The 22,508-nt window shown below is 39.0% G+C and overlaps 2 protein-coding genes, 1 long non-coding RNA gene and 1 other non-coding gene across 6 annotated transcripts in view; 1 reads left to right on the top strand and 3 right to left on the bottom strand.

The window, feature by feature from the left end:
* Nucleotides 1-92: 92 nt before the first annotated feature.
* LOC146501982 (uncharacterized) lies at nt 93-3,210 on the bottom strand. 2 transcript variants are annotated; one of them, XR_014869157.1, is made up of 4 exons: nt 3,169-3,210; nt 1,917-3,047; nt 1,456-1,545; nt 93-860 (listed from the first exon to the last, which is right to left on the bottom strand). It is a non-coding gene; the product is annotated as an uncharacterized LOC146501982 (long non-coding RNA). The 2 variants fall into 2 exon arrangements; XR_014869156.1 differs by lacking the exon at nt 3,169-3,210 and having other exon boundaries at nt 1,917-2,069; nt 2,445-2,459.
* Nucleotides 3,211-4,599: 1,389 nt separating this feature from the next.
* Nucleotides 4,600-21,874, top strand: tdrd15 (tudor domain containing 15). 2 transcript variants are annotated; one of them, XM_085131802.1, is made up of 4 exons: nt 4,600-4,758; nt 11,486-11,555; nt 12,573-17,450; nt 17,688-21,874. In XM_085131802.1, exons 2-4 carry the CDS (start codon nt 11,524-11,526, stop codon nt 17,725-17,727), a joined length of 4,950 nt encoding a protein of 1,649 aa, XP_084987928.1. In that variant the 5' UTR covers nt 4,600-4,758; nt 11,486-11,523; the 3' UTR covers nt 17,728-21,874. The 2 variants fall into 2 exon arrangements, with proteins under 2 accessions (XP_084987928.1, XP_084987930.1); XM_085131804.1 differs by lacking the exon at nt 4,600-4,758 and adding an exon at nt 4,799-4,981.
* Nucleotides 18,540-18,622, bottom strand: trnal-cag (transfer RNA leucine (anticodon CAG)). The gene has a single exon. It is a non-coding gene; the product is annotated as a tRNA-Leu (tRNA).
* Nucleotides 20,280-22,508, bottom strand: part of afdna (afadin, adherens junction formation factor a) — a 123,126-nt gene continuing 120,897 nt past the window's right edge. Inside the window, 1 exon segment of the mRNA XM_085131801.1 lies at nt 20,280-22,215. Coding sequence (XP_084987927.1) covers nt 22,059-22,215 — 157 coding nt within the window. The 3' untranslated portion in view covers nt 20,280-22,058.

The raw sequence follows: 22,508 nt of genomic DNA, 5'->3' as shown, positions 1-22,508 counted from the left end.
GTTTCCATTAACATTAAATTAGGTTACTGAATTGGCAAACACCTTCCTATTAACATTACCCATTTTACCCCAATGACTAAAGAAATTAGCACTTGCAGGTCAAAAACTTTATTCAAGAGACTGAAAAATAACATTGATACAGTGACTGTCAAAAATTACAGCACTGATCATACTGTGACATCTTGGTTCAAAACAGCACACTTAGAAATATTCAACGTTCTTTACTTCAACTGAATGAAACTGAAAATACCATTTCATACAACCCATATGGGATATTTAGACTGTATAACTGTTCACGCTACATCTCTTCACTAGTAAAAGAAAGAAAAAATACAAAGAGAAATTTAAAAATGCTGCCAAACAGACAAACAGAGAACTTGTACAGAGCAAAAGGAAAAACAAACAACAACAAAAAAAAACGGCTCATCCTCATGGCAGTTGCAGAGTATATAAAAATGAACCCTGCGATCTGTTCCAAAAATGCAGCAGAACAAGTGTGAGATTTAAATGTCCTCTCACCTAGAGCTGATCACCTTGCATGCATAACAGTGAGCTTTCCTTGCAGGAGCAGTTTTGTCTTAGTTGTGAGCTTTTCTTGAGAGCTGAGTTGCATCCAACTCCATTACCACCCTTTGAATCACCTCAAAAGTGTAGCAGAGCTGTGATGGGTAACTCATATTGAAGGAATAAAAAAGGTCCAAACAGCATGGCTACTGTAAAGGTCACGTTATCCAGATCTTGAAGAACTACTATACCCTTGATGATGATGCCAACATCAGAAAAGTCATTGCCTGGCGCATCCTCTGGAGACAGATGTTCATTGTGGTTTTCTCAATCTGTGCAGTGGCCTCAGTCAAGTCCTGGTTAAACACAAAACATTTTTTTAAGACTCCTTTTTAAACTCTCTTTTGAATCTACCAGTTCTAATGTTAGAGTAATTTAAACCAATGAAAGCAACATAGTAAATAGCTATAGCCAAAGAGTGGCCTGCCATGCTGCCATTCATTGTCTAACAGAGTTTCTAAGAGAGAGTGAAAAACATAATAATTTCAAATGCTTTACATTAGTTTTTGTTAGAAAGACAACGGCCCATCAGAAATCCAGGTTATGTCACTCAGAAGATGTTAGAATTTAGACTTTCAGCCCCACAATTTGGTTAGCTGTTGGTCAGTTGGTCTTTTTTTTTTTCAAACAAAAGCTAATGTAAATATTGGTGGGATTTTCCTTTGTTCACTAGAATGACAAATTTAAAGTTTTTTCACACTGATGTGAGCCCTAATACAGGGGTGGGGGTGGGGCCTCAAGGGCCGGCGGCCGAGTTCACTACCAGGCCTCATGTGAACTTCAAATTATTAAAGAGGACTACTGGTCCTAACCAGTCCAATGAGGATCAAGTGGATAACTAAATGCATTTTTAAATGTTGCAAAGCCACAATCTACTCATAAAACACTCACCATGAACTCCTGCACCAAGATGTTGCAATTGTCTTTCACACAGATGCGGAGCACTTTGATGAGGGACTCCCTTTGAGCATTAATGTCATCCTAAAGTATTATAACAAAGAAAACAGAGATTTGTGAACTTTTCAATAGCACAGAAGAAAATGATCCCAGACAAAAACTCTTGACTTTTTAAACCAGTCAACATGCAACACCAGCATCTACAAAGCAACATCAAAAGTTCCTGTTTGACATCAACTTTATGGATATATAGTTTCCAGAACATATATTTTTAAAAAAAGACATTTTTTTCTCAGTGGGCCAGTAAATGCATGATGAAAATTATGGCATCCTTTCAGTGGAATCAGTACTCACAGGTAATAGTTGACTGTTTCAATGGATGCAGCATAAAATTCTTTTACTGACCTAATGCTATACATATACACTTTGTAGTTAAAGAATTTTAAAGTTCTTACTGTCATCATGGCAGCTACATCCTTTAGCTTTGTGCCCTGTTCCCCCGATCACTTTGCAAACACTTTCAGCAGACTGTCAGAGAGAAACTCAGCTCCGTCAGAAACCTTGACTGTAAAGGCATGTTTGGGATGCACTGGAATACTGCATTTTATCTGAAATGACATAAAATTATTTTTGAAATAACAGCAGGCACTGTGCATGGTTAATCAGTAATGTTTTGTTGAATAAAAACTGTGTTTCCAGATCTTATGGGATTAAAAAAAATCCAAAGATGTTTGTTTCTGATTTGCAACCCAACAACCCACAAGTTACAACCTCATTTTAGTTCAAGTGTGCATTAATGTGAGTCCAGTAATCACCTTTCTGACAATACATACAGGTATAAGTTAAACCTATGGCAGATTTTGGATTTCTCAGATGTATTAATAGGGTGGTCTATTTGTGTATGCATGCACCTAATAATTATACAAAACCTATTATAATTAAGTTACAGAAACCTTAAGCGAAAATAGAATATACTTTCTTACCATAACACCTTGAACCCACAATCCATCCGCTGACTCCTGGTGAAATGCAGAATAGAGGTCAATGTGAAGCAAAAAAAACAAAAACAAAAGGACAGCAGGTGAGGGCAGGAGGGGTAGGGATGTAAGCTAGCATAATGCCGCTAATGATATTAGCTAAAGCTGTTCAATGTCCAAAATCTCACTAACACCACGGTGCAGTAAATACACAATGTAACTGAAGAGTCAGTTGACAAATCTATTCACACAGAGAACCAAATTATGTTATGACTGCCTCATAATTAGGTTTAATGTGATATAACGGCTCTTGTGCCAAAGACAAATTCAAATGAAAAAGCGCCAATTCTTTGACAACAGATAAAACAGCAAATAAGCTAACGGGTCTTTTTTAGCATGTTACATGGCGACACTCTAGACGTTTAACTACATTTGGCTGAAATATGGTAAATATTAATTCAAAAAATCAAGACATACCAAAAAAGTAGAGTTGGCTGCTCGACTTGACTGAGATGGATGCCTTTTTTGAACCACGATCCAAAGCCCGCGAGATGAAATCACGCGTGGTTTCACGAGATTTAATGTTGCTATCTTATTGACTTACTTCACCTGAACATGATATGAACAATTTAATACACCCTTTCAGCATATCATGTAGTTTTTACACTATATGGTTACATTTATCTTTAAAACATGAGGCAATTGTGTTAAATACATGCAAGATGCTTACATAAATCCAAGAGATGGCCAGTGCCTTTTTTTCAGTGCAGCTGCAACTATGTAATATTTGGTAATTTGCTAGATCGTTGCCAAATAATCTTGCTTCATCCTAATCCATTAATCCACTAATTTATACCACAATACTGAAAATAATACAAAAGATTAACCCCCCCCCCCATCATGATTAAACACATGTCATATTTATTAAGTTTATAGTTTTGCTTGTTTTTGTAAGTGTTACTCTAGAAAAAGGAAGATATCCTTTAAACTGTTAAGCTTTCAGTCTAAAAGTTATTTTCTTCTTACTTTTTATTGATCTCACTTTTTAAGATGACTTTATTCTTTAGTTACACTGTTCACTGATGTTCCCACATAGATAACAATATTTATGTACAGTACTGGTCTAGACTGCTTGAGCACTGGAGCAGACACATTAAGTATGGAACTTGGAGGTCCTCCACCAGCACATATTGACCCTCAGCTATTTCCATAGTTTCTAGTGAATTTTAGACCTTTATTAATTTACAATGCTTGAAATCCTCAGCATGCAGAAGTCATCCTAATAACTGCAGCTCTGGATAATGCAAAAATAAACTTACAGACAACATCATTAGTTACTTCTGTTTATCTGCTCATTGAGATGAATATCTAATCAGGCAGTCACATCTCAACTCATTTAGGTACAGCATGCAAGAAAGAAAAAAAGAAAGAAGAAAGAAAGAAAGAAAGAAAGAAAGAAAGAAAGAAAGAAAGAAAGAAAGAAAGAAAGTTGATTTCAGTGATTTTGAGTGTGACACGGTTGATGGTGGGTGCCTCATAGACTGGTCTGAGTATATCAGAAACTGCTGGTCTACTGGAATTTGCTCAAACAGACATATCTAGGGTTTACAGAGAATGAATTAAAAGAAAATATTCAGTGAGCTGGGAGAAAATGACTTGTACATGTCAGAGGTGAGAGGAGATGGATCAGACTGCTGTCAATTGTAACACAGATATCCACTCATTGCAGCCAAAGAATGCAGAAGAGCATTCAAAAAACACACTTATTATGATATGTGCCCATCTTACTCCTTATTGTAATTATGTTTAGATTTTTATTTACGGAACTCTTTTATATTATTTGTTGTGTCCTGTTCTTTGTATCCTTCTTTCTTTTCTAACTCACTGAGTCATTTTATTGAGATTGTCTACTTCATTTAAACTAGGCCCTTTTAAATCATAGGCAGACCTTCCACATTTTGGGATAAATAAAGTTGTTCTTGTATTATTGATGTAAAAAGAAGTAGAATAAGAGCAAAACAAACAAAATAAAACATTACAACATAAGTAGTCTATTCCTGGATTTATTAGGACGGTCAAATGTATGCGTTTTAAATACTCGTCGACATATGTCCCCTCCCCTCTATTGTTTATATGAGCAGGGAGTTGATGGTACCTGTTGCTTAAAGTATCTCGTACTTCAGGCCGCCATGTTTTTACAGATTTTACCTGGAGCACGAGACAGACGGCAGCAGCAGGAAATTAAGTCAGCCACGTGCTCTCGGCCTGGACCGTCCTTACACGTCTGAGGCAGGACAGAAGGTAGAAAAGAGACTTCAAGGTGAGCCAGGGAACTGCAGTCACACAGGTGTTACCAGCTGACCAGTACTCTTAGTCACGGAGGGCTCATTAGGGATCAGAGCCAGCACAAGGAAGGCGTTAGACCCAGCTATGAGGGTAGCTTAGCATAGTTAGCTCTGTGCTACTTCTACTGAAGCTAACTTCTTTTCATGAAACACTCTGCTCACTTTCCGTTTACCGAAACGCTTACCCATCCTGCAGGGGTAGGCAAATAACAGTTTGTCAGATTCTGTATTCAATAATTGTATTTTTATTAAAGGTTTATATGCACTACATCGCGAAAATCTAAGCTAGCCATGGTATATGCAATATTAAAAAAATTAAATGAAAAGGTTGTGTCTGGATAAAAAAAAATCTTTCTCTGCTATAAACTATTTATCGTCATAAAAGGTATTTATTTGCTACTACTACTACTACTACTACTATTATTATTATTAGTAGTAGTAGTAGTAGTAGTATGAAACTGTTGTGGAAAGCCCGTCTGGATTAAGGGAGGCCTCTTTCTATATAGCTTTTTGCTATAGAAAAAAAAAGAAAAGATTTTTCCCACAAAAATAAATAATACTTTTAATGGATGGAAAGCTAGTGTGGGGAAGCCAACATCTGCCAAAGTGGAGAAAAACAAAAATTCGGGAAAAAAAATTCTTAAACCTGCCAAGAGCCCAGAAATCTGACTGCAGCCATCATTTACCCTTGGACCCTTCTTGTTGAACAAATGACTCAGGAGGGGAAAAAGCAGGAACAATTTTACAATTTTAAGACTGGGGAAACAAAAATTTGCAGATACTATATATTTTTATCAGCTAAGCTACCTCTTAAAATGATTTAATAATTTAATATGAAATAATTAAAGTTCTTTTTAAAACGGACTCACCCACATCTTCACCATGTTATCATCCTCATCCTTTGATCAGTGTCCCTGACTGGCTGTGTTTTTAAGTACTTATAAATCAGGGGTTGGCAACCTGTGGCACGCGAAGGGTTAACTGATGGCACGACCATAGCTGGACTGGCCATCGGGCATTTGCTCGGTGGCCGATGATATTTTTAAAAAAAAAAATTTGTAATGGTATAAACAATGAAAGGTGGTGGATTGGCCAGATGCTGGCCGATGTGTAAAAATAACTCAGTTGTTTGGTGGTGGCTATGGCGTAGCTTCCACAGATTCAGTAAAATTAACAAGTGGTGGAGGCCAGCAGGTGGATGAGGAAAGGGAAGGCAGGAGAGACCCGAGGCGGCCGCCAGTCCGAGTGTCAGGTGAACTGAACTTCAGGTAAGAAGTTATGACCTGCAGTCTGTCTGGATCAGATATAAACCAAGTTTAGGTGGAGTTTATTTTCATTGTGCTGACTTTTTACAGTCAGTTACAATAACTCGTCCTGCGTACTAGCTAGCATGACGGAGTTTCTATACAGCTGGCTGGGTGCTTTGATGTTACTGATAGTGAACTTTATTTTATTCGTAAGGTTAGTTAGTAGAGTTGCCAAGCATCCAGTAAAAGGACGGAATCGTCTCGTATTCAGAGAAAATATTGCGCATTTCGTGTTGAGCTGAGAAGGGATGCAGTTTGTCTAGGATGGAAAAAGACACAAAGCTGGATTTATTCTGTCGTTACGCTGCACAGCTGCCTCTTCTCCTCTCATTCTCTCCCCTCCCTCTCCTGTTGCTACTTCAATCATAAAACTGATCAATGATCAGCTGATCGGCTTTTCTCTCTTGTTTGTTTATCGCCCACTTTGCACCAGAAAGAGGAAACCAGCGGATGTCGCGCTAAACAACAGCAGCATGTTTAAACTTGATCAGCTGTTGTTAGAATTTATTTAATATTAATTTCTAGTATCAGCTGATGTTTGCTGGAGCCACAGCTGTAAAGCAGCTGGTCATGATATCGGTTTGGTTATCTGGTGAGAGGGAAACATGAAGATGAAACCTGGAGACGTCCTTACTGAATCATCAGAGCTGAACAGGTGATGGAGAAACAGGTTTACCTTTTAGGTGACATGAATGAGTTGAAGGGAAGTTATGAACTGTTTCTGAGAGACAAATAACACCAGGATCCTTTTCTAAGTAGCTGACAGCTGGTAACTGTGCAGGGTTCAGGGTTCTAACAAAGTTTTGCCAGGGGGGCCATGTAGGGCATTAACAGGGAGAGGGGGGCACAAAGAAATACTTTCTTATTTTCATTTAAAATGTCTGTCTGTTATTAAATAATTATCTGAAGCTTACAACCAAAGTTTTTTTCTGATGTAAAATGTATAGAAATCATACATATGCCAACAATACTGTACATCACTGTCACAACAGCATTTGTTTTCATTCAAAGGCTTTATGGCTTTAATACCTGGTGGGCCGGTCTCTAGTCAAAATGCCCGGGCCAATCTTTTATCACAGTCCAGCCCTGGGCACAACACGCAGTGAATTAATCTGATAAGGTGCATAAAAAAATAAATGGCCGCGCCAGCGGTGCACATCGCAAATAGCTCGCATAGACACATTAGTTGTGGCTCTTCTTAATGACGGTATCTTAACTAACAACCCCAAACTACCAGATTCAACTTGTAATTTGCTAAAAATAACTTCACCTACTGGTAAGAGGGACGTTGTTAGCTTTCCATATTCCGACACTTCAAAAGCTTCAGGAGCTGTTCGCTTAGCACAGCATCAGCACCATGGAAATACACGGATACATCCGTAGACTCGAGACACAATGCATTTTTGGGACTTTCAGGTGTATGGACCAATGTTTTATTTTCTGATCAAACCAGAAGTCTTTAATGAGCAACTAGATTTGTCTTGCATTAACTGGCTGAGTTAATGCCAGTTAATGCAACATCGAAGCAGCTGGAATCCATAGCTGTGCGTGTTCATGCAGCTTGCATTTTCACCTGCTGGACATCACTACCTGACAAGTTTAACTGTCTTCAGAACATTGCAGAGGCCCTATTGACAGTATTTGGCTCTACTTATCTGTGTGAGCAGATTTTCTCTCACATGAGTGTCCTCGGGTAGCCGTATGAATGATGGACACTCGGAGGCCTGTGTCTCTGAGTGGGAGACCAGAGATCAGATTAACATGTGTGTCTCTGTATTATCAAACATGCCATATTGGCTTAGTTTATTTTTCTTATCATTGTTGTGAGGAGACCATAAATAGCATTTGTATTTTCTGTTGTACAGTCCATTTGCTGTTATGGTGTTCTTGTTATGGATAAAAGGTGTCTTTTTTTGTTTCAAAATAGCTGATAACGATTCGCTGATAGCTGCCAACATCTGCGAACAAATATAATTCTATGAAGTGGTTCTATATATTGTGTAACTGTTCATATAGAGCGTTATTAAATTTATTGCTAATGCAATCATATGGCACACTGACTTGAGGAAACGTTAAATGGTACTCGCCATCAGAAAGGTTGCCTACCCCTAAATAAATAAATAAAATTTTATTTATACAGCACCTTTCTAAACAGTGTCAGAAAGTGCTGCACGTAAGATAACAAGTCATAAAAAGGTAAAACAGACAATATAAAACAGGCAAATGTTAACCAAAAGTTTTTTTGAGTTGTTTTTTTAAAAACAACTACTGAGTCCACAGTTCTTAAGGTTTGGGGGAGAGAGTTCCACAGTCTAGAGGCCACAGTGGCAAAAGCTCTATCACCCTTATTCCTCATCTTAGTCCGTTTTATAGCAAGTAAGCCCTGATCAGATGACCTCAGGGACCTGCTAGGGACATAGGGCTGTAGCAGATCAGAGATGTAGGCTGGTAAATGACTTACTTTGCTCTGAGATCAGACTTGACTTTAAAAAAACATTAGTTTCATGTACACTGCTCAAAAAACTCAAAGGAATACTTTTTAATCAGAGTCAGTGTCACTGATCGTAGCACGAGTTGATACTTAAACCCTTACAGAGGTTGCACAGATAGTCCTGCTCCTGCATGATGGCACATCATGCTACTGCCAGGTTTGCTGTGTCTCCCAACACAGTCTCAAGAGCATGAAGGAGCTTGTAGGAGACAGGCAGTTACTGTGGGAGTGCTGGAGAGGGTTCTTAACCCAGCAGTAGGACCCGTATCTGCTCCTCTGTAAGGAGGAACAGGATGAACACTGCCGGACCCTTACAGAATGAACTCCAGCAGGTCACCAGAGTCACTGGTCTTTGATCAAACAATCAGAAACAGATTTGTTGCCTGAAGCTTAAATATAAAATAACATCATTCACCATGACCAGTGTGGTGGGTCAGTGATGATCTGATCTATTCAAAGAGGAACGCACAGGCCTCTACAGGCTATGTAAAAGCACCCTAAATGTCATTAGGTAGCGGGATCAAATCAGACACATTTTCAGACCCTACAGTGGGTCCTGTATTCCTCCTGCTGTATGACAATACTCGGCCTCATGTGGCAAGAGTATGCTGGCAGTTCCAGGAGGATGAAGGAATTGACTGCATTACCAGCAAAGGAAATGGTGTGCATTTCCTAAAAAACAAAACAAAATAAACAGGAATAAATGACTCAATTGCACACTTTGCAGAGCCATTCATTAGGATAAACTGGAGCCTTTAGAGGCCCAGTCTGGCCCTCAGGCTGCATGTTTGAGACATATCCACCTCTCTTTACACCTCCATCAGAATTCCTAGTTATAATCACAGCAAAATGCTGAAAATTATGTCACTGTATCTGGAAATATTGTAAATCACTTTATCAGACAGCAGGGGGGGCTCTTGCATTGATGTTGGTTTGTGAAATTTGCTCAGCTCTTTTAAACAGGTGCGAGGGGTTAACAGTATTAATATTTAAACCCAGGTTTCACTGATGTCAAGGGTCTCACTTGTGACAGCGTGCATCAGATATCTCATGTTTACCTTTTTCCTGCTCTGCTTCTGTACACACACACATATACATATATACATATGTATATATTAGGGGTGCAACGATACACAAAATTCACGGTTCGGTTCGATACTTTGGTGTCACAGTTCGATATTTTTTCGATACAAAAAAATGTTCATGCCTTTTTAATTTGTCATTTATTAAAATTATAAATATATATTTTAAGTCAAACATACAGTTTTTAAATTTAATGTTGCTGAAACAACAAAGTAATAAAAAAATCTATCTGATCGAGAAATCACTCATCTTTGGAAAAGAGAGTTTATTACAGAGAAATGGCTCTTTCCAAAATAAAAGCTATACTATACGCTTCTTCTGGGCTATATTCTCAGCAGCATATTAAACATATCAGGTCCCCTTAAGGAGAATCATGTGCTAACAGCTGTCTAAATGACTCGGGTAAAGTTTGTAGCATGCGTGCTTGTTGTTTTTGTCTGCTTCCACTTGTCTTTGCACTAGGATGATGTCGGCGTAAATGTGCAGTCATATTCGTTGTGTTCCCACTAGTGCTGTCAGCGTTAATCTCGTTAAAATGACATTAACGTCATAGCGCGGCAAATCTCCGTTAACGAGTTACCGTGGATCGCCCCGTGCGTGGGGCTGGATGGCCAATACGTTAACAAGCTAACTGCGCTAACGCACTAATTCCCACCAATGTAATTGAGCATTGCGTGGAACATCCGACATACTGTTTTACTTTTAACCATCAGGGTCATGCTTCACATGAAAACCAAAATAGTTCCAAACGCGAGATCTGAATGAGGGTGGGGGAGGTTAAATTTCGGGTAGCGTTGAGGCAGTTGCCATGTTGCAACGAGCTTAGCTTCTGTCTTGCTAGCTTGCGCTGCGCTCAGTGGCTCTGCGCTTGACAGCGCAGCCTAGATGGAGTAGTTGAATGCAGATCCACTGAGTTCTCAACACAGACAGCATTGTCAGAAGAAAAGTTGATAAAACAAATTAAAAAATTTGTTCGATACATATGCGTACCGAATCGAAAGCACTGTATCGAACAGTTCAATACCAATACAAGTATTGTTGCACCCCTAACATATATGTATATATATGTGGTGAGAAGGTGAGAGAAATACCTGTACCTGATAATAACCTCAGAAGCCTGACTTTAAATCAAGGCAAGGCAAGTTTATTTGTATAGCACAATTCAACAACAAGGTGATTCAAAGTGCTTTACAGAGACATTAGAAACAAAAACAAATAAAAAGCATGATTTAAAATTGATTAAAACAAGCAAACAAACAAACAAACAAAACAGTATATAAAATCAAAACAGACAAAATCAGAACAGTAGTTAAAATCAGTAGTTAAAATGTGAGTTTTGAAATTTAAGCCTAAGTGTGGATTTGGTGCTTTATTCAAATGCAGCTGAGAACAGGTGAGTCTTCAACCTGGATTTAAATAAACTGAGTGTTTCAGCTGATCGGAGGTTTTCTGGGAGTTTGTTCCAGATATAAGGAGCATAAAAGCTGAATGCGGCTTCTCCGTGTCTGGTTCTGACTCTGGGAACTGATAAAAGACCGGATCCAGATGACCTGAGGGATCTGGAAGGTTCATACTGGGTCAGGAGGTCACTGATGTATTTTGGTCCTAAACCATTCAGAGCTTTATAGACCAGCATCAGAACTTTAAAGTCTATCCTCTGACGGACAGGCAGCCAGTGTAAAGACCTCAGAGCTGGACTGATGTGGTCCACTTTTTTGGTCTTAGTGAGGACTCGAGCAGCAGAGTTCTGAATGAGCTGTAGTTGTCTGACTGAATCACATATTAGTTGTTGAATTAAGACTTTTTTTCCCCTCCCTACAGGTTTATTTTGGGATGCAATTGTTCCTTATTCTGCTGCCATGCAGTCCACACTGGGATCTGATCTTGAAAGGTAAGAATGTGCTTTTCTGTTTCTTTTTCTATTTATTTTGATCACATAGACAATATGCAGAAAATCATTAAGAGGAAAAAAGAAAAAATATATTATAATATAAAAATACTGTACAAAATAAAGCAAAACACACTACAATATCATGTAGTGAAGCCACGGCTAACAAAATCACTGAAATTCAACAGCTATCTCTTCCTTATATCTCGTGAAAACCATATCTTTATACTTCTTTCTAAAGTGCATCACAAATGTGTAAAACTATTATGTAAAAGTATTATATCCAACTTCATGCTCTTATGCAGGGGATACACAGTTTGGAAAATTCTGGGTATTTAAAAGAACATATTTTTTGATGTTTTATGTTTTCTTCTTTGTTAATTAGCTTCAGGAAAATGGCAAAGCTAAATTGTTCAGCCTTTCAATTGCACAAATTTCAGAAACAGAATTTCACATATAAGGAGCATTGTGCTACACAGAGAAAAAAAGAAGCTGATAGAGAAGGGATTGTCATTGTTAGGGCTTTTAAGTCGTATAAGCCATGCAAAACTTTGATGCATGACATAACGATGCACTGCTACTAATACATGGTGTGATAAAAGCAGAAAGTCAAATCCAGGCTTTTGAGTCACAATTTCAGTGATATTAGTCCCAGATATTGGATCTCAAATAAAAACATCTGTTGTTTCAAGTTATGCTCTGTTGTTTATGGCAATATTGTTTTCATCATTTGGATGATTGGAAGCAATCAGGAATGTGAATATAAGCATGGTGAGTAAAGGTGAGACAGAGGCAGAGGCAAAATGTAATATACTTTGATACATTTCATTATTAGATATTGGGAAATTAGATTTTGGTGTGGAATATCAGAGTGATTTTGACTCTTTGCATTTTAACATTTCAATGAATTGGCATATATAAATAATACATAAAACATGAATATAAATGCTATACAAAGTAACCATTTAATCTGTGCTTGTATGAACTATTGTTGATAATGGAGGTCATTTTACTTTGCAGGTCTCAAGATTTATCCCCGTCGGCACCATGCGCCCTTTGGCCAGTGGACCTCAGGTTAACTCACTTGGACTGGAACCCTGAAGCAATCCTGATACACTTCCAGGGACAGTACCTTACCATATGTGAACTTGACTACAGTATCTTGCAGGGAGAAATACAGAATGTACCAAAGACTAAAGCTGAAGTGGATATCGGAGAGTTTTGCCTCGTGGAAGATTTGACTTCAGCTCGCTGGTACAGAGGAAGAGTTCAGAAACGACGGGACAACTTCTTTGATGTTTTCCTCATTGATCACGGTAACGTGTTGACTGTCAGTGCCACAAACGTTTCTTCCTGTTCAAATGACCTGTTCATCCTGCCTCCGAAAATAGTTTGTGGTTTTCTTGCTAATGTGCTGCTTCTTCGGAGTTGTTCTCACTCTGTGGTTGAGGAGTATTTCTCAAGCCTGATCGGCAGAAATATCAACGGTTACATTCAAGCACTGCTTCCCCACAAAGTCCTCCTACTCGAAGCCCCTGACATCAACACCGGCTTGGTTACACATGGCTTTGGGAGATATGTGGACACTGATACATTTCTCTTCCTGGTAGAGATGCTTACAGAGATGCCTCTCAAACAGAAAATAGAGCCGGTTCCTGACTTACTCATTGAAAAGCCAAGGGGACAAGAAGTTTGTTTTAAACCATCAGGTTTGCAGGGATATGAAGACATTTTTTCACTCTATGGACCAGCCTTGTGTTGTGGGACACGAGCTAAAGTGAGAGTAACTGCCGCTGTCAGCCCTGGGCTGTTTTACTGTCAGATGGCCAGTGTGGAAGCAGAGCTCTGGGAAATGTCAAAGAAGTTAGCTGCATCATGTGACTGCAGACCTAAAGAAAGTTATCAGATGACTCCAGAGAACCTGGGTTTATTGTCCTCAGCTAAAAGCAAAGATGGGAGATGGTACAGAGGCTTGGTGCAGTTTCTCCCAGGCAGTTCTTGGGTTAGAGTCTTGTTTGTTGACTACGGATTCTTTGAATCAGTCAAAGTTGAAAACATCCACAGGTTGGCACCTGAATTGTATTCAACGCCAATTATGGCATTCCCTTGCTCTCTGGCATGCCTGACTGATGAGGATAAGGCCATCAAAACTCAGCAGTTGTGTCTCCTGAAATCAGGCTTACTTGGAGGACGATTACACGTGGAGATCACTAGATACGATGAAGAACACCACCTGTACTGTGTCACTATAATTAGTGCTGAAGATGAAGGTGTGGAAGAGCTGGAGCCTGTCAGAAAGTGTCCAGTCATGAAGGTTGAGTCCGTTTCTGAGGCTGAAGAGCAGGGTGGCTTCTTGTACCATGAAACAATCATGGGTGAAACACTGGGGCAAACGCTGAAGGTAGAAGAGGTGCAGGTAGACTCCGTGTTTGTGGGCTATGTTGAACATGTCCAAAATCCAAACCATTTCTGGATTAGAACAAAAAAACGCAATGAGGAGTTTGAAGAAATGATGTCAAAGATGGCAGAACACTTCGAACATGCGAAGCTGGATGAAGACGTACTGTTAAATCCTAAGCTTGGAACAATGTGCTGTGCGGTTTATGAGGGAGACATGCATTTTTACAGGGGTGTAGTGACAGACACTCTTAAACACGGAGCTGAAGTTTTGTTCATCGATTTTGGGAACACTGAGAAAGTGCCACACATGCTGATCAAGAATATTCCTGAGTCATTTGCCTGCAAGGCGGCATTTGCCATTTGTTGTACTCTTTCGAATGTTTTTCCTGTTGAAGACATCTGGACAAGTTCAGCCTCTGATTTCTTCAGAAGAGCTGTGTCAAACAAAGCCTTGCTAGTCCATGTCATACAAATGAGAAAAAACAAATTTGTTGTTGACCTTTTTGAGATGGGAAGTGGCAACAATCAGAGTATTACTGAGCTCCTGGTCTCTTCCAAGCAGGCTGAATACATTCCAAAAGGGCACTTGGACCAAAAAAGGACAGAAAAGACAAGGTGCCTCCAAAGTAATGTGAAAACAAACATCGCTGAGGATAAGGAGCAATGGAAGATTTGTAAGGAAGAAGAGAATGCATCGAATAAGGAACCTGAGAAAGCTCAACTTCTTGCTAGCATCAAGCTGTTAAATATCAAGCCTGGGTGTGAGTTGACTGTGCACTGCTCTTATATCAGCTCTCCATCAGATTTCTGGTGCCAGCCTCAAGACATGGTTGCAGCTTTGGAAGAACTGATGGATAAACTTCAGCAGTATTATTCAACTCATTGGGTTCCCCTAGAGTCAGGAGATTCATGCTGCATTGCCAAGTCACCTCGAGATGGACGATGGTACAGGGCCTTAATCACTGCAAAACAGAGAGACAATGTCACAGTAACGTTGGTTGATTATGGGAATACTGTCCAAGTCAGTGAACACATTCTTCAAGCAATAATGCCAGAATTTCTTTATTTGGAAGGACAAGCTTTCAGGTGCAGCCTTTACAACTTAATTGAGCCTGCTGACCCTAAGAACTCTGGGAATTGGAGTCCAGAAGGGTGTAGGTTGCTGAAAGATTTTGTCTTCAGCAGCACTGGAGCTCTAAAATGTAAAGTTGTCTCCCAGTTATATGTGAAAAACAAGGGGCTGTGCAATGTTGTTGATCTCTACAACAGCCAAACCCAGCAGAGTGTGACAGATGCGTTCACAGAACAAGGCCTGGCAACACGAGTGACGGCGTCAAAGAGGCAACAGCAAGCAGTGTTTCCGGAATCTTTTATCTACTCTTCACATGATCTACACCCAGGAAATGAGGAAAAAATGTATGTCACCTACGTTAACAGTCAGTGGGAGGTCTACAGCCATCTTGAAAGAAACACTGACATTATTGTTGAGCTTGAGAAGAAAATCTCAGAGGAGAGTAAACACATGATGCAAGTTGTTACAAGAGCTGTTGTAAGCAAACTGTGCCTGGCAAAATACTTTGATGGCAAATGGTACCGCGGTGTAGTGCATCCTGTTCATTCACCTCTGCATTTCAGTGTGTTTTTTGTGGACTATGGAAACACAAGCATATCAGAGAAGACCAAAGTCATGTTCATCCCAAGAGACTCATCAGATTTGTTGTACACGCCCATGCAAGCCGTGAGATGTTGTCTCCATTCAGTGTCCAAGAAAGATGTGTATGCAAATGTTAAGGAGTGGCTCAGTAGTGCAGTCCTCAACAAGCAAGTGAAAGCTGTCATACTTGGAAAGAATGAAGATGGTTCATTTGATGTCGAATTATTTGATGGAGACATGAACATCAATGAGAAGGTGAAGGAGCTCATTCTCAGTCTTTCATGTAAGCCCAAGACTGCTGTTAGATTTGAGATGATCAACAGAAAACAGAAAACCTCCTGCAAACAAAACACAAAGTCTTCGTTCAAAAGCAAGAGTCATCCTAAAGTGTATTCAAATCTTTCGACATTGTCCACTGTCCACAGAGGTACTAAAAAGAAAGAAAACACAAAAAGCCTTGTTGGTGGGAGAACTCAAAGCAAGAACACAAGCGTGAGAACACAGAATGAGAGCACATTGAACACCCGTGCCTCTGTGAAATCGCAGAACAATCAAGTGAAACAACAAAGACAGGAACAGAAGCAAGCCCAACAGAAAGAGGCAAAAGAAATACCCCAACTCCTGCCTGACAAGAAGATATGTGCAGGCTTTAGGGCAAAGTGTTTTGTTTCCCACACAGACTCCATTTACAGCTTTTTTCTTCAACTGTCAGAGGATGAACCTGCCATCTTGAAAATGGGTGAAGCTCTCAACTCAGGTACCCTCAGAGAATCCTTGAAGATGCCTACAACCTTAAGAATCAATGACATTGTTTTGGCTGAGTTTGAGGAGGACGGTGCCCTTTATCGTTCAGTTGTGAAGAACTTTGCAGGCAATTCGTGTTTCAAAGTTGAGTTTGTGGACTATGGAAACTCGGCAGTCGTTGAGAAGAAAAAGATCTTCTCTATACCAAAGGAGCATCTGTCACATCCGAGATTCAGTATACCATGCTCGCTGCTGGATCCAAGCACATTCAGAAATGATGTGGCTTTCACTGATGCAGTAATGGAGAAGCCACTGATGGTTGAGTTCATAGTGCAATGTGGAACCAAGTGGGACATTGAGATTAAGGTTCTTGATGGAGAAGTGGGCCTTAATGCAGGACCTGTAACTGAAAGGGAGGATGAGTCTCCTAATTCTGAAGCTAATGAGAAATTGAGGTCCCACCAACAGAATAACCAAAGAGATGAAGCATGCAAGAATGAAATAAGGTCTGAAAGAAAGATGACTACTGTCAAAGGTGAAACATTCACGCCTAAACCACCATCTGTTAAGGTGTTAGTGCCGATGAGGATGAAAATTCACAGGTATCGTAGGATAAGAGTCAAGAGTAGCAAGAGTAAGACGACAAAGAGATTTGGAAATGCATCCCTTACCCCATCTATTCAAGCCAGTCAAAATGGAGGCACTGAAAACGGACCAACCTTGGAGACCTGCCCTCCTCAGCGGCTTGTTAAACTGGACAAATCTTATTCTGGCTTTGCTGATGCAGTTAAGAGTCCTTCTGACTTCTGTGTGTCTCTAGAGACACACAGAAGTCCAGACAAGATAACAGCCCTCCCAAAGGTCACTTATTCCTGCATCCTGAGAGGTGTGAAGCCAGCTGGATTGGATGATCAGTGGCCTGATGAGGCGGTGGTCTTCTTCCAGCAATGTTTGTATGAGAAGAACCTCCAGATCTTCTTCAGAGAGTTTGTGTCAAACACAGACTGGAAGGTGGACATTCTTGTAGATGGCGTCCATGTTGCCAAGGAGCTGGTGGATGCTGGACATGCCAGCTATGTCGATGTCATGCTAGGACTCAGGTATGCTTTATAATTTAAAATCTGACTGAAAGTGTATTAGAAGTGATCAAAATAAGCACATATTTAGTCCTTTGATATGTTTTTTTAATGACTTCAAATCCACGATTCAGTATTCTTAGTGTAATATATATCAGTTGTGCTTTAGTCGGTGAATAAATGAATGAAAGAACAATGAAATGTGTGTGGATTTGTGAGATAAATATCACATTTTTTGTGCTTAACTTCTGGCACTTTCAGGTTCCTGGAGCCGGAAGAGGAAGGCTCTTGTGAAGCTTGAGTCCACTGGGGGATGTGAGGGGACGATGTCACTCAGAAAAAGTTTGGGCTTGTTTTGTGGATGTTTAAGGAATTTAAACAGTTCTTTATGTTAAACAGCTGTTTGTGTGAAAATTATATTGGTTCTAATTTCTGTTTCTGATCATTTTGACTAAACATGTAGTACCAAAAGATGTTTTTGTTATTAAATTTCACATACTTTTAAATATCTAAAACTTAAAACAAAAAGTAATTGCCTGATTAAGACAAAATATTGTCACTACCTTGTCAGCACTTCTGACACTTTTCTTTTTATATTTTAAATACGTTTTGAGTCAAGGCCACATTGTGAAAAATAAAATCTTTACTGATTGTTATTTTGGTCTCACGTTTTCTGTTGTCCTTAGTCAGCAATCAGTCACTTGTGTGTTTAAGGAATTTAGTTTTTTTTGTTTGTTTTGTTTTTATGACCTGCACACATGTTCCACTTGATGGTGCTGTCAAGCCAAGATTTCTTATTTATAAGCTCCTCAATGAGGCAGTGCTGCTAGGAACAAACTTTCTTTTTCTGTCCAAAAAGAGACAAAGAAATAAATGCAGCTGAAAGAGATGTACATTTATCTTTAAATAGTATATTTTACATAAAAGTGGCATTATACCACAAAGTACAGTACACCCCGTTATTATTTTCATGAGTATCTTTAAGTCCACAACTGCAGCCAGTAATAAATGTAATTAGTTTGGAGTGATGACGTTGTGAAAACTGATGATAAGAACAGTAATGAAAACATTTTGTGGCGATGATGGGAAGGAAGGAAGAAAAGAAAAAAATACTGTCAGAAGTGGGATTCGAACCCACGCCTCCAGGGGAGACTGCGACCTGAACGCAGCGCCTTAGACCGCTCGGCCATCCTGACATCTACAGACACGCGAGAAAAAACTTAGTCATAAAGCCTGTGTATACCGTCATGCTCTGCGTATTCTCTGTGTCATATTTCTAAATAAATCTCCAGCGAGGGGACACTGGCGCGGGTTAACGTTACAGAAATAAACCGTCGCCATATTCGTTTTCTGTTACAAACGCGGTAAAAAAAAAAAAGTTACATATTTTCATTATATATTTCAATATTTCAACAAACTTAAAGATGATTATATTAAACGTATTTACTCCTGTCGCTCATAATCTCTACACAGAGACGCGTTTTTCCGGACGTCATTAGCCGCTTCCGGGTCAGAACTCCGCCTCAAGTTCAAAAGTCACAGGATCACTGCGAGTTACTGTCTAAATTATTATTTCGTCTTTAATAAAATGATCAATGTGGCTGTTCTACCAGTTGTAAAAATTAAGTTTGAAATCCAGGTATCCATGAAAACTGGGTTTTTTATTTTTTTATTTTATTTAACTGAGTAAGAAGTTAACAGGGTGTTAGCTCGCTAGTTTCCACCTAAAGATGATAGGAAACAGGAAGTGTAACGTTGCTGACCGTTATTGATTAGTTTTGCTTTTGGTGGGGATATGATGGTATTATTCTTATCACCACAGAGTTCCCGAATGTAATGATGGTGGGTTTAGATTTATATTTGTTCATGTATTGGAAAATAAAGAACGCCGATTCAGCTGCTAAGTTCTGTGTACCAATCCTTACACTAATATCGAAAAGCAAAACGCATAAACAGCAAAGACATTTTAAAAACGTGTCGATTCCAATGACTGTAGAAACAGCCAATGACCGGGAGAATTCCCGGGCGAGTTCTCCCAGACTTACCCTATCATCTCCGAAGTTGAACTTCAATTTTTATGCTATAGTTGATTACACTTTAAAATAAGCAGGCCGATTTACATGTTATTCGTTTTTTTAAAAACGTGCGCCAGTAGGTGTACGTGCATTATCAGCAAAATAGTTTAAAACCGAAAAAAAATCTTTACAATGTCAGGATTCTACAGCGAGTTCCGAAGAGTGACGATCTGCCACAGTATTAACTTTGCTTACCTTTACACAGACAGATCATAATTTAAAGTACATCGTTAGTGCTGGAAACTTGAGCTGGAAATTTGCTAATAGCAAACTATTAGCAAATTATGTTATAAGTGAAGAAATCTTAAAAACACCATTGTTTTCATGCGAATTCGGAAGCCCTTTAATTTTTAACCATCAAGTATATTGCACCGACTTTATCTGGTGGAATATTTTACGAATACAGTTACCTTTTGTATCATTAATGTTAACTTAAAATAGTAACATAATAATAATAATTGTTTATCAAACACAACTTCCAAAATCAGAGCACTTGTCCCAGATTAAATACACCCGAAATGCCCCAGCACCGTTTCACCGCCAGTTCATATTCCATTTGAATGTAGTACCACTGGCTTTTTACAAGTATAAATCGTCTTTAATCCTTTTTATCTATTCAAAGTGCTGATGTACCCAAAAAGTGACCATATAAATATACAAATAGACTGTGGAGGCTACATAACACCCTAACTAGTTAAGTAATAGTCTTAATTGAATTGTTTCTAACCATATATCGATTTTAAACGCAGTGACAAAAGACCACGCTTCCAGTCCGCACTGTTGAAAAATCTGTATTTATTAATGATTTACAAAAGGCTAAACATGAAACCATTTAAATGATTCAGTTCATTTTGAAACCTAAAAAGGAGAAGTTGGTGTTGTTGCTGTGTTTGTTTGTTTGTTTGTATGTGTGGGGAGCATCTTGTAGTGTTTTTACAGGTCAGTTATTATAACAGCGTCTTTATCTCGTCATGTCTTATCAGAGGCTCCTGTTGAGAAAAAATATATAAGTCTACACACAAGATGGAGTCAAACATACAAACTGCAGGAGAGGGAGAGAGAGATACATCTGAAACGTCACAAGTTTGGGGGAGGGGGTTGGAAGTGCGCTTCATTTCTACATCAGCAGTGGCGGTGAGTGATTTTTTGAGACTGCACTTGTGTGTTGTGTTGCATTCTGTATATTTGTACAATTGGGTCATGTTGTGAAACACCTGGCTCCCTCCGACTACAGCTGGTGTAAAAACAGAACACTTCTCTGTCTCTAAAGCAGAAAAAAACCCACAGATTATTAATATTATTGTTATTCTTATCACCACAGAGTTCCCGAATGTAATCTCAGAACAGTTTGCAGATACATATTTAATAATAAAACAAGTCGTTGTGCAAGTTTTTCCACAAGGTTTGAAATAAATATCTGTAAAGCAAATAAGCACTTAAAGAGTAGCTGCATTTTTTTTCCTTTTTGTTATATTATTGTCAATATTAATATTACTGTGAAAACCAACATTAATCACATTGTGGGTGAACAAAACAAGTTCCTTTTTCCGACTTGAATTTAGGGCGAAAAATTCATCTCACACGACTACTCGGGTTAAAAGGAAATAAAAGTAGAAGTCAGGAAGGTGAGAAACATGTAAAAATGTGACTCTGGTGGCAGCGAAGAGGAGGGGTGGGGGTGTGGGCTGTTAAATCACATTAGTTTTGCAGATTTTTAAAAAAAATTTTTTAAAGTTTCCTGCCAAATTTTTACAGTAGTAAAAGAGTGAGTGGACCCGAGTATTTACAGTAATGTTGTGCACTTAAAAGATCCTTCCTGAAGAACCTTTTCAGAGTTTTTCTAAAATAAAATCACAGAAAAAAAAAGAAGAAAAAAAAAGATGCCCCACACTTTCTTGCTATAGAATGAAATAACAGTGTTTCCACTCGCTGAGAATTTAATTAAAAAACAAAATAAAAAAATAAAATAAAAAGGTGTGGAGCTCAACGTGGGCGTTCCTGCTGGCAAGGAGGGATTAAAAGATTGAAAAACAACATGATACAGAAAATAGAGCATAAAATAAAACTGTAAAACTGTTCAAATTTCACTTAGCTATGAAAAAAAAAGAGAATAAACCTCTCTCTACCCCTCCCCCCCAAAAAAATTAAAAAAAAAAAAAATTTACAAACAAAAATATATCCCCTCTGTCATGTGATTCTCGGACTCTCACTAGATATAATTAAAACTTTTTTACAGTGCTTTATCATTATATATCTTTAACAGGTTTTAACACGAAGGGGAAGCAGATTTTTAAGCCATAAAAATCTCTTCTGCTGATATCGCTACGTCAAAAAAAAAAAAAAAAAGAAAGAAAAAAGAAGAAGAAAAAGAAAGAGTGGTCCAGTTATTTGATGATTTAAGTCAAAACAAAAAGAGAGAGGGGGGGAAACAAACGGGCGGCGACGGTCAGTGTCAGGGGGAGCAAGCGCCGGCTCTCTCGATGTTTTTGTCCCCCAGGAGCACCTTATCACGGTGGCGTCGGCGTTAAGGTGGCGCTGGGAGGTGAAAGGCTCAGGTCTACTGCTTGGTGTTGAGCTCGTTCTCCAGCTCCATGAGTTTGCGAGAAGCCTTGACCTTGTTGGAAACCTCCTTCCCCTGAGAGAAGAGGCGCTGGCGCTCCTTGAAGGTCAGACTCTCCGGAGCATCGCTGGGGATCGAGTTCTCCTGCTCTTGACTGCAAAATTAATATTAAAACCAGAAACTTACTAGAAGAAATAATGCAGGTTTATTATAGTTGAGCACCAACTTGACTTTTTCCTCCAAAATAAAAATGATAATTTACAAAATAAACATCCTTTTTTATTTAACGACTCAAAAATAGTAACTGAGACCATAAACTCACCAGGGGAGCGTTTACTGAGACATTAAGTCAAGTGACAAGTAGGTGTCTTTTTTTTTTAGAGCGGGAGGAGTTGCCCCCTGCTGGCCATTAGGAATAATTCATTTTTAAGGCACTTAAACCTAAAT

This window comes from Neolamprologus multifasciatus, chromosome 15 (genome assembly GCF_963576455.1).
Source record: "Neolamprologus multifasciatus chromosome 15, fNeoMul1.2, whole genome shotgun sequence".
Taxonomy (NCBI): Eukaryota; Metazoa; Chordata; class Actinopteri; order Cichliformes; family Cichlidae; genus Neolamprologus; species Neolamprologus multifasciatus.
This window is presented reverse-complemented; position numbering and strand designations above follow the sequence as displayed.